The sequence below is a fragment of the Portunus trituberculatus genome, chromosome 36, assembly GCF_017591435.1.
Source record: "Portunus trituberculatus isolate SZX2019 chromosome 36, ASM1759143v1, whole genome shotgun sequence".
Lineage (NCBI taxonomy): Eukaryota > Metazoa > Arthropoda > Malacostraca > Decapoda > Portunidae > Portunus > Portunus trituberculatus.
The window spans coordinates 8564094-8576593 of record NC_059290.1 but is presented as its reverse complement, the minus strand read 5'-3'; the positions used below and the strand labels follow the sequence as shown (position 1 = coordinate 8576593).

Genomic DNA, 12500 nt, shown 5'->3' with positions numbered 1-12500 from the left:
GATAGTCAAGAAAAATGTCAGGAAAAATATATAGAGAGAAGCAGCCTTGAAATTTTTAAAAGCTTAGAAGTTATTAGAGTTCTGAAGAGCGTCTTGAGACCCACCACTCATCCAAGGAATCTCTATCAACACAAACAATTCTCCATGATCTTTGAGAAAAACCCCGAGTGTTTCAAAATACCCAACACACTTACTTCTAAATCACACAACACACTCACAAAACACCCAACACACTCCCAAAACACACAGCACACTCACAAAACACCCAACACACTTCCAAAACACACAACACACTCACAAAACACACAACACACTCATAAAACACAACACACTTACAAAACACACAACACACTCCCAAAACACACAATACACTCATAAAACACCCAACACACTTCCAAAACACACAACACACTCATAAAACACACAACACACTTACGAAACACCCATCACACTCATAAAACACACAACACACTCACAAAACACAAAACACACTCATAAAACATACAACACAGTCTCAAAACACACAACACACTCCCAAAACACAACACACTAAGGCACACATTATGAAACACTTCCGCGCCTCACACCATCCTGTTTTCAAAGGGCTCTGGTTGAAGTGACACGAGTTTTTAAGGATGTTTCTGTAATTCTAGTGACATATTAACAAGTTTTCTGCATTATCAATAGGACAAATTCTCTTTATAAAGGGCTCTTGTTGAGGTGACACGAGTTTTTATGGATGTTTCTGTAATTTTAGTGACATGTTAACAAGTTTTCTGCATCATGAACAGGACAAATACTCTTTATAAAGGGCTTTAGTTCAGATGACATGGTTTTTTAAGGGTCTTTCTATAATTCTAGTGTTAACAAGTTTTATGCATTATCAACAGAACAAATACTCTTTAGAACTCGGCTAATGATCTCTGTGGTCTTTGAAAATGGTCGCGGTGAGAGAGGGAAGCGTTTCTGAAAATGACACTTACTCCTGTGGTATATCCTTCCTGTGGCGGCGTGGCGGCAGGAGAGCAGCGCCACTAGCCCCTGTCTGAAGCTTGTGTTGAACCCGCAGTAGATGATCGGGTTGAGGGCGGAGTTGGAGTAGGCGATGAAGTATGCAGCAAACTCCAGCGAAGAAAACCATTCCGGCAACTGAGGGAGTAGAGAGTGAGAGGGATGAGGGGAGGAGTGAGTGAGGGAAGCGTGACAGAATGAAGGAAATAAGGTAACAAAAGCGGAAAAAAGAGCCTGAAGAGGTATGAAGGGGAAATGAAAGAAATGAGGAAAGAATGAGTGAGGGATACGAAACAAGGGTGAGAGAGAAAGTTGAGCCTAAGGTGTGAGGGGAAATATAAGTGATAAGGGAAGAGTGTGTAAAGGATACGAGACAAGAGTAAGGGAGTAAGGTGATAAAAATGAAAAAAAAAAAAGAGAACCTAAGGTATGAGGGGAAATAGAAGTGATGAGGGAGAGTGAGGGATGCGTGATAGAAGGAAATAGTAATAACACTTGAAAAAAAAAAAAAAACTAGATGTGAAGGGAAAAATAATAGTGATGAGAGTGAGGAGAAAGATGCAAGACAGAAGGAAGTAAGACAATGAAAATAAAAAAAAAAAAAAAAACCACTTAGAGATGTGAGAGGAAACCAAAAGTGATGGGGGTGAGGTGAGGGTCTGATGGGTGATGGTGAGGTGATGGGAGGCAGGTAAGAGGATGGGGAAATGATGGGAAAGTCAGATTAATTTTATGTGAGAGAGAATCTGGCCAAGTTAATCAGTCATTCAGCTAATCAGTCAATCAGCCAAACAGAAAGCCACATTGCAAGCCAGTCTCCAGTCACTCAATCAATAAAGGCGAAAATACTGCTACTTTCAAGGTATTCACGCTCCTAACGACTTTCTGAGGGGGCGAAATTTTCCCGTCAAAAAAACAGAGAAAAAAAACGAAGAAAAGGAAAAAGACAAAGAAACAGGAAAAAGAGAAAGAAAAAGAGAAAAAGAGAAAGAGAAAGAAACGGGAAAAAGAAAGAAACGAAGACGGGAAAAAGAGAAAGACACTGAAAAAGAGAGAGAGAAAAAGAGAAAAAAGAGAAAAGAGAAAAAGAGAAAGAAACGAGAAAGACAAAGAAATGGGAAAGAGAAAGAAAAAGAGAAAAAGAGAAAGAGAAAGAAACGGGAAAGAGAGAAAAAAAACTATGACAAGAAAAAGAGCCGATAAAGAATTGAAGAAAAGGAAAAGAGAAAGAGACAGGAAAAAGAGAAGGAAAAGGAGAAAAAAAGAGAAAAGAGAAAGAAACGAAGATGGGAAAAAAGAGCCGAGAAAGAAACGAAGACGGGAAAAAGACAAAGAAAAGGAAAAAAAGAAAAACTGGAAACTGGAAAAAAAAAAAAAAAAAAAAGAAAAAAAAGTAAAAAGAGAAAGAAACGAAGATAGGAAAAAAGCCGAGAACGAAAAAGGAGACAAGAAAAAGATAAATAAAAGAGAAAAAGAGAAAGAGAAAAAGAGAAAAGAGAAAGAAAAGAGAAAAGAGAGAAAAAAACAAAGATGAGGAAAAAAGAGCTGAGAAAGAAACGAAGAGAGAAAAAAAAAAAAAAATAAAAAAAAGAGGAAGAAGAGAAAAAAGAGAAACAAACAAAGATGGGAAAAAAAGAGCTGAGAAGGATACGAGGAGAGGGAAAAAGTTAATCAGAAGTAAATAAAAAGTTCTAAAAAGTAATTTCTCTCCCCGGAAACTTCTGATCCTTAAGCTTCGATGCGTAAGAAGCAATTTTTTTCCTCTCTTTATCTCCCTCTACAAATTTCCAGAGGTGATTCGAAATTTACCTGGGAAAATATGAAGGCCATTTGGGAGCGTGAGTTACCTGTGCGTGTTCCCTCGTTTGTTACCTGGCCACTCGTTAATTAGTCCTGGGAAAGGTGTTAATTAGTCACTCCTACCTGCCCAATAGAATCTCAGGGAAAAATTAGCCAAGGAAAATAGAAAGCACGTGTCTGCCTTACATGCCCCTGGTGGTTTAAGCTGAAGAGGATGAGGGTGAGTAGAGGCGTCCAGCAGATGACGAAGACCAAAAGTACCACCGTTACCATCTTCACCACCCTCTTCTTCGCCTTCGTCGCCATGTTACGAGTGGCGGCCGACTGCTGCTCCCCTGGCTGCTTGGCTCCCCACAGAGTCCACACCACCAGGCTGCAGGACACGGAGGCGATGAAGGAGGGAGAGAACATCTACACACACACACACACACACACACACACACACACACACACAATTTTTTTAGTTTTTTTGTTATTCCCTTTTTTTTACACATACACGCACACATACACACACGAACACATTTTTTTTTTTTCGTTCTTTTTTCATTTCTTTTCTTCACACACACACGTAAACACACACACACACACACACACACACACACACACACACACACACACGTACACACACACTTTTTTTTCTTTCTTTCATCTATTTCTTTTTTTCACACCTACGCGCACACTGCTGACGAAGGGAACCACACAGTACCTCCTTCGTTAGCTCCATAATCGTCTTCGTCACAGTGATGGGCGTGTGGGGGGGGGAGAAAGGGGATCCAACCTCTTTTATCCCTATCGTAAGCCTCTTTCAATCCCTTTTAAGCTTCTATTCGTCCCCTCTAGTCTTTATTCCTACCTTCTTTCATTATCTTGCTTTTTTCCTCTTGTGTTTTAAGTTTCTCTGTGATTCATTTTTTTTTCTCATAATTTATCTTTTTCTATTTCTGTCTCTTGTAAGTTTATTTTTCAGCCTGTCAGTTCCCTTTTCACCCTCTCTCAACTCTTTCCCAGCTTCTTCCATCTCTTTTTCAGTCTTCTTAACTATTTTTCGGCTTTCTTAACTCTTTCCAGCTCCTTCAACCCTTTTCACTTCCCTCAACTCCTTCACAATCCTCCTCAACCCTTTTCTAACCCTCTTCAACCCTTTACCAGTACATCTCAACTCTTTTTTAGTCCTTTTCAATTATTTTTCAGTCTTAATTCTTTCTAGTCTTCTCAACATTTTTTTTTTACTCCTCTCAACTTTTTCTCAATCCTCCTCAACCCCTTTCCAGTACCTCTCAACTCCTTTTCAATTTTTGTCCAGCCCCTCAATCCTTTTCACTCTTGTCAACTCTTTCCTTGCCCTCTTCAATCCTTTTTCTAGTTTTTGTCAACTCTTTTCCAGTCATTTTCAACTTTTTTCAGCCTTCTCAACTCAACTCTTCTTAACTATTTTTTCTGTCCATCCCAACCCTTCAACTCTTTTCCTAGAGCTCCCAGCCAGCTTATTTTCAACCACTTTTAACTCTTTTTCCAGTTCTTTCAGCTGTTTTCATCTTTTCCAGCTCCTGTCAACGCTCTTCCAAGATTTCTCAAGCCTCTCCGAGCCAAAAGTTTAATAGGGAGTATTAAAAAAGTTGGCCAAATTAGTTTCTAAGGTGTTTTGGTACTTCTCTTTTGAAACAGCTAAAGTTATAGGAAGGAGGAAAGACAGAAATAGATTGTGCCATAGAACATACGTAAGTGAAACTACAAGAAGTAACTGAGCCTATACGTGGTAATTTCTGATTCTAATTAATGTACCTGTGTTCACCTTTCATTCGTATTCGTGAGTTGTGTTATTATTGTTGTTGTTGTTGTTGTTGTTGTTGTTGTTGTTTCTGATGGTGGTGGTGGTGGTGATGTTTTTCTTCCTGTTTTTTTTTTCTTATTTTTGTTGTTGTTTTTTTGTTATTCTTGTTGTTGTTGTTGTTGTTGTTGGTGGTGGTGGTGGTGGTGGTGGTGTTATTGTTGTTGTTCTTCCTGTCGTTCTTGAATTTATGTAATGTCTCAAAGCTCCCTATTGACTCACCACTGACAACCTTTTAATGAGTCTGGTGATGTTTTTCCTCCTGTCACTGTTTCCTTTTCTTATCTTTGTTATTGTTGTTACTGTTATTATTGTTGCTGGTGGTGGTGGTGGTGGTGGTGTTGTTGTTATTCCTATTGTTCTTGAGTTTACGTAATCTGTATTGACGCACTGCTGACAATCTGGTTACTGAGTCTGTTCTTCATCAAACACTATTTTCTAAGCCAATTTCTTCTCATTCTTATTCTTCTATCACTCCTGTTCATTAATTTACGTAACCTTTTAAACCTCCCTCTTGACTCTCCACTGACAACCTGCTACTGAGTCCATGCCAGTTATTCACCACTTCATCTGTACACCAGTTTCTTCATGTTTCTTCACCAAACCTTAACTTTCTAAGCCTTAATAGAATAAACTCATCTAAAACTAACTTAATGTAGTAAACCGATCTAAAACCAATTGCCTTATTGTAATAAAACCATGTAAAACTAACTGTATCTTTTTATCTCTTTCTAAATCTAATTTTCCCACTCTTTCTTTAAACCTGTACATTTCTATCTCTTTAATCCTTTCAGTACCACGCCGCGTTTTCATATCTATTCTGCTTACTATTTTGATGATTTTTCAGAGCTTCCGAAACTTATGTGGGGATTAAAATTGTGAAGATAGTGGCCATTAAACTTCTGACTTCCATAGACCCTATTTAATGTCGTACACAAACCTCAAGGTAAAATTGTGTCCCAGTACTGAAGGGGTTAAACCTGTACCTTTCTATCTCTTTAAAAATCCAACTTTCTTAAGCCTGAAGTAACAGACTATTGATAAAAAAAGCACAAAAACTTTTACACAAGGACTTCCACGTCTAGATCTAATCACTTCATACAACTACCATTATTTACACACTCTTTTCTTCTCCTTTATATTCACATTCTCTTACACACTTTTTTCTTCTTCTATTCCTCTCCTTTTCAATTATCTTCCTTTTCTTCCTTTTCTTTTCCTCACTATCCTATTCTTCTTTCTTTCTCTTCTTTTACATCTTTTCCATATCCTCCTGGTCCTACTTTCATCCTTCTCCCCCCCCTTAAAGCCTTTCCAGGAATGTGCAGTGCTGGAACAAGTACACCCTCCCGCCGTGCCGCCCCCCTGGAAGCTGGAGCGGTGCCTGAGCCTTCATCTGGAGACTGGGAGGTGGTTTTCTTAGCAATTTGTGGTGTGAGTTGCGATGCTGTCTTGTTAGCGGTGGTGAGTGTGTGGCGGAGCGAGAGTGTGGTAGGATACGCTTCTTATTTCCTTCTCGTACTCATCTTCCTCCTCCTCCTCTTCCTCTTCCTCCTTCTCTTCTTCTTCTTCTTCTGCTTCTTCTTCTCTTTCTCTTTTCGTTTTATTTTTCTATTTGTTCGCTACTTTACTTTTTATTTTATATATTCTTTGTTTATTTCTTCTTCTTCTTCTCCTCCTCTTCATCACCTTCTTGTTCTTCCTCCTATTCTTCTGCTTCTTTTTCTCTTTCTTTCTCGCTTTCTTTTCTGTTTCGTTCGTTACATTTTTTTTCATATATTTTTTTTTTTACTTCTCCTCGTCTTCCTCCTCCTCCTCCTCCTCCTCCTCCTCTTCTTCTTCTTCTCTTTCTCTTTCATTTCATTTTCTGCTTCGTTCGGTAACTTTTCTTTAAAATATTCTTCTTCGTTTACTTCTCCTGTTTTTCTTTTTTTTCTCTCATTTTGTTTTTCCATTTCGTCTGCCACCATTTTTTTCCCATTTCCTTCTTGGCTTACTCGTCCTCCTCCTCTTTTTCTTTTTTCTCCTTTTCTTCTTCTTTCTTCTTCTTCCATCTCATCCACTGCCTTCTTTCCCACATTAATTTTCCTTTATTTCTCCTCTTCCTCTTTTATTTTCTCTCCTCCACTTCCCTTTTCTTCTTCCATTCCTCTCCGTTTCAATCCTCCTCTTGTTTTTTCTATATATTCTCTTTTTTTCCCTCCTTTTCTTCTTTCTTTTTCCTCTTCTTTTACTTCTTTTCCATATCCTTCCTGACCTTTTACCCTTTTCTTCACTTTCTCATCTTTATCTTCTTCCACCTCTTCTTCCTCCTCCTCCTCCTCCTCCTCCTCCTCCTCAGCCTTTCTGTTCTATATTAGACCGTGTAGTTTGTCATAAGCAGCCTCTCTAAGATGACGCAGTCCATTAATGTTTGTTCTTCCTATGTTCCTCTTCCTCCTCCTCCTCCTCCTCCTCCTCCTCCTCCTCCTCCTCCTCCTCCTCCTCCTCCTCCTCCTCCTTCTCCTCGTTATAGACCAAAGGATGATATGGTATTTGGTCTTCCTCTGTAATCCTCTTCTCCCTCCTCTTCCTCCTTCTCTCTTTTTTTTTTTCTCCCTGTTTTTCTTTCTCTTGTTTTTCTTCTTCCTTTTCTTCCTTCTTCTTCACTTCCTCCTACTATTGTTTCTTTTTCTTTGTGTTGTTCTCTTTTCCTATCTTCACTTCTCTTTTTGTTTTTGTTTCCTCTTGTTTTTCTTCCTCCTTTCCTTTCTTCTTCATTTTTTCCTACATTTGTTTTTTTTGTTTGTGTTCTTCTTTTTCCATCTTTATTTATCTTTTCTCTCGTTTATTTTTCTTTTCTTTTAGTTTATTTTGTTTCTAGATACATTTTTCTGAGTCTTTATCATTTCATTTCGTGTATTTTCTACCTCCTCATTATTTTGCTTTTCATATCAATTTTCATTTTATATCATCTTTATTGTAACATTTGCATTTTTCAGCATTTTTTAATTGGTGTTGTGCCTTTGTTTGGTATATTGCTGCTGCTATTACTGTTGCTGCTGCTGTTACTACTATTACTACTACTACTACTATTATTATTTCTATTGCCACTACTATCATTACTACTGTCACTACTACTACTACTACTACTACTACTACTACTACTACTACTACTACTACTACTACTACTATTTTACTGCCACTACTGTTATTACTACTGTCACTACTACGACTACTACTACTACTACTACTACTACTACTACTACTACTACTACTACTACTACTACTACTACTACTACTACTACTACTACTACTACTACTACTATTTTTACTGCCATTACTATTATTACTACTGTCACTACTACTACTACTACTACTACCTGTTTGTCGCTCGCTCACCGGTTATTACTGACATGAAAGGAAGAAAACAAGGTTAATTACTTCACTACAGGTAACTTTACAGAAGATAACAAAGGGACCAGTGTAATTGCACCAAAATATCTATAAAACTTTACAATTTCTCCGAGATTTTTTTTTTTTTTTGTGACTTACTCTTCAGGTCACATTTTTATACCACCATGTTGAAAGATAATGACAGGAAGGGTTACATAGGCAAGGTTTTGATTGGTTACCTCACTCAATTTACATAAACTTACCTCCCCTGTCCTTTATCTTACCTTACCTTACCTAACCTAACCTTACCTAAGCTCACCTAACCTCACCTTACCTACCTGTCCTTCATCTCCCCACTCACCTGTAATTAATGATCATGATGGCGACGGGCAGGAAGAAGAGGGCGATGATAAGAATAGTGTAAAACAGGTTCTTAGCATCATATATAACCTCGCAGCGTCCTTCATCCTCCACGTACTCCTTCTCAGTGGGGAAAAACTCATCACACTGCCATGTTGTGAAGTTTGCCCACTGTAGGAAAGAGAAAAAATGAGTGAGAGAGAGAGAGAGAGAGAGAGAGAGAGAGAGAGAGAGAGAGAGAGAGAGAGAGAGAGAGAGACCCATATTCCAAAACACTTGTACTTTCTAACTCCACTACTAATTGAAGCTACACGCGTTTCCAATTGTGTTTTTATGATTCTAGAGAGAGAGAGAGAGAGAGAGAGAGAGAGAGAGAGAGAGAGAGAGAGTTTCCCTTATTAATTTCGCTTCTACTTTAAAGGGAAAAAATAATGAAGAAAGGAATGGAAGGAAGAATAAAGAGAAAAGAAGTAATGAAAAGATAAGGACAAGGAAGAGAGATATAGAAAAATGTACTAGAGAGAGAGAGAGAGAGAGAGAGAGAGAGAGAGAGAGAGAGAGAGAGAGAGAGAGAGAGAGAGTGGAAAGGCGAGAAGGTAAGGGGAGGAAAGGCAGACAGGAGGGGAGAGGAAGATGAGGGAGAGTGAGGGGAAGAATGCCAAGAAGAGGACACTTGGGAAAGGGGAAGGGAGAGGAAAAGGGAGAGGAGAAGCGAGAGGAAAAAAGGAGAGGAGAAGGCTTTAAATCTGAGGCGAATCTAACCTTTATTCATTTTCTTATCTCATTATCATTTTCCTCACTCATCCTTGAAAATAAATGAATGAAAAGAAATTATCATCTCATCTGAACCATAGAATCTAAACAACTCATTTATTTTACCTGTCGATTAACGCTGAAGCCAATTTTACAGTTTGGTTTAATTGGCCTTTATTTTTTATACCATGTGGGCTTTTCACGGGAATTTCTGGGCTAAAGGGGATACTTTTTTGGGTTACCTCCTATCTCAAACCCCACCCGCTAGAAAACCCTTGCCCCAAGTGAGGAAGCCCAACCTACACTCGGACCGTGGACAGGATTCGAACCCGTGCGCTTGGAGACCCCTCGGACCCCAAAGCACGCATGGTTCCACTGTACCACAATGTCTCCCTAAAATAAAGAGCACAGGTAATACGCGTGGAATGTTGGTGTCTATTCATGCATCAAATTTATACTGTTACGTTGACCTTACCTATTGTGTTAGTGTTGTTGTTGTTGTTGTTGTTGTTGTTGTTGTTGTTGTGACGAGTAAACATTTAATTTGATTTATGTTTCTTTTTTATTTACTTTTTTTTTTTTTTTTTTGTCCTTTATGAGTACAAAATTCATACTGTTGGTTCTTGTTAATGTATTTCGTAATAATTATTGTTATAGTCATTCTTTTTGTTGTTGTTGTTGTTGTTGTTGTTGTTGTTGTGACGAGTAAACATTTAATCTGATTTATGTTTCTTGTTTACTTTTTTATTTATTCTTATTTTACTTTATTCATATTATTGTTTATTTTTTTTTAGTGTACCTGTTTCATCCATTTCATTAACATTACTATCATTTTTTTTCTGGTGCCGAGTAAACGTTCCATTTGATTCATATTTCCTTTTCATTTGCTTATTTATTTTCTCTTTTATGCGTACAAAATGAATTCTCTTGTTTTTGGGTTATTTCATCTATTTGGTTTTGTTTTATCTATCTCATTACTATTATTGTTATCGTTACTATTTTGGTGTTGTGAGAAGTAAACGTTTCATTTTTCTTTATTTTGTATCTCTTTCATGAGTACAAAAATGAATACTATTACTTTAGGACTATTTCATTACTATTATCGTTATTCTCACTTCTTTCTTGTGTCGACTAAACGTTTCATTCGACTTATTTTTCTATTATTCACTCCTTTATTTCTGTCTCTTTCATGAGTACAAAATCAATACCATTATTTTTGGCTTATTTCATTTCTATTATCGTTTCTATTATTTTTTTTTCTTGTGCCGAGTGAAAGTTTGATTTGATTCACGTTCCCTGTCATTCATTTGCTTATTTTCGTGGCTTTCATGAGAACAGAGCGTGAAATGACCGCTGCGACTCGACCGGAAAATGAGAGCTATGCATTGTTTGGGCTTTTTGACTTGAAAAGAACACAATAATAGTAGTAGTAGTAGAAGTAGTAGTAGTAGTAGTAGTAGTAGTAGTAGTAGTAGTAGTAGTAGAAGTAGTAGTAGTAGTAGTAGTAGTAGTAGTAGTAGTAGTAGTAGTAGTAGTAGTAGTAGTAGTAGTAGTAGTAGTAGTAGTAGTAGTAGTAGTAGTAGTAGTAGCAACAGCAACAGTAATAGTAGTAGCAATAATAATCATAACAACAACAATACAACTACACCACCATAACCACCACCACCACCACCACCACCACCACCACCACCAAAAGCCCCAAAACACACTCAATGACATTCCTTTTGACATCCCATCCACTTCAGAGTCACTCCACCAAAGACCATTCATACAAACCTTAATAAGTGCACGCCCTTCAATAGCTCCATCACAACACAACATCCCCGTGACCCAGCGCAGCCAGTCACTACATAATCCAATCTGACATAATGAACTCGTGGTATATAGAGGTAATTGCTAAATATACTCGTACCTGTGCTTTTTAATGGAGATTATAATTAGGATGTACCATTGTTCTGTCTCTGTCTGTCTGTCTGTCTGTCTGTCTGTCTGTCTTTCTGTCTCTCTGCGTCTCTGTCTCTGTCTCTCTTGTTATTTAATTTTTTGTACGAGATAAAGAAAGAAAGAAAGAAGGAAGGAAGGAAGGAAAGGCGGAAGGAAGGAAGGAAGGAAGGAAGGAAGGAAGGAAGGAAGGAAGGAAGGAAGGAAGGAAGGAAGGAAGGAGGGAGGGAGGGAGGGAAGGAAGAAAGGAAGGAAAGAAGGAAAGAGAAAGAGAAAAAAATTAATCTAGATAAAAGAAGAAAGAAAAGAAGAAAGAAATAATGAAAGAAAAGAAGGAAGGACGGAAAGAAGGACGAATTGAAAGAACAACGAACGAACGATCGAACGAACGGAAAGGATGACAAAAACGAAAGTAAAGAAAAATAGACAAAAAGAAAAAAAGAAGACTACATTAAAGAAAGAAAAACGAAAAAAGAGAAAGAAAAGATAGATAGACAAATGGATAGATAGATAGATAGATAGATAAAGAGAGCGAAAAACAAACGAAAGAGAAACGAAAGAAAGAGAAAGAAAAAGAAGATAAGATAGATAGATAGATAGATAGATAGATAGATAGATAGATAGAGAGAGAGAGAGAGAGAGAGAGAGAGAGAGAGAGAGAGAGAGAGAGAGAGAGAGAGAGAGAGAGAGAGAGAGGAATTAAAACTCTCTCTCTCTCTCTCTCTCTCTCACACACACACACACACACACTTGGGAGTATACGGAGGCGGTCATCAGTTTGCACACGAGAGATCAATAAGCGCAAGATTGGATCCTATTGAGGCCACGTGTAAAGGATCTGATCACATCTCGCGGGAATCAAAGGAACAAGAAGAAGGATCAAGCAAAACTATTAATTACCTGCAAACGATTCTAATTAAGACTTCAATTAGCGGGTGGAAAAGAAGGTAATTTCAAGGTAAGGTGCTGAGAGAGAGAGAGAGAGAGAGAGAGAGAGAGAGAGAGAGAGAGAGAGAGAGAGAGAGAGAGAGAGAGAATGTGATATGAGACGTGGGTTTATGATAGGGCGTGGTAATGATGATGATGATGATGATGGTGGTGGTGGTGGTGGTGGTGGTGGTGGTGATGGTGGCGATGATGATTGAGTAAAATACCTTTAATTTCTGAATTGTTACAATAAAAATGAGAGATTAATAGAATAACATATGAACAGATTTATAAACACGTAGACGGACAGACAGACAATTGATAGATACATAAAGAATAGATTGATAAATAAACAGACAGACATATAGATAGATAGAAAGACAATGTTGACCAAATTACAAGAGGAGCACAGAGTTACAAATCACAATTGCAGATAACTACATAATTATAGCAGTAATTACCTACACATTATATAACTACTGTCCAAGAACACCCTCCACTCACA

The 12500-nt window shown here is 37.9% G+C and overlaps 1 protein-coding gene across 6 annotated transcripts in view; it reads right to left on the bottom strand.

Moving 5' to 3' along the window:
- LOC123513665 (QRFP-like peptide receptor) overlaps positions 1-12500 on the bottom strand; it is a 171508-nt gene that overhangs the window by 7406 nt on the left and 151602 nt on the right. For all 6 annotated transcript variants that reach the window (XM_045270983.1, XM_045270985.1, XM_045270981.1 and 3 more), the window contains 3 exons: positions 8376-8545; positions 2998-3184; positions 984-1149 (listed from right to left, as the gene is read on the bottom strand). In XM_045270983.1, the coding sequence (XP_045126918.1) occupies positions 984-1149; positions 2998-3184; positions 8376-8545 (523 nt within the window). The remainder of the gene's footprint in view (positions 1-983; positions 1150-2997; positions 3185-8375; positions 8546-12500) is intronic.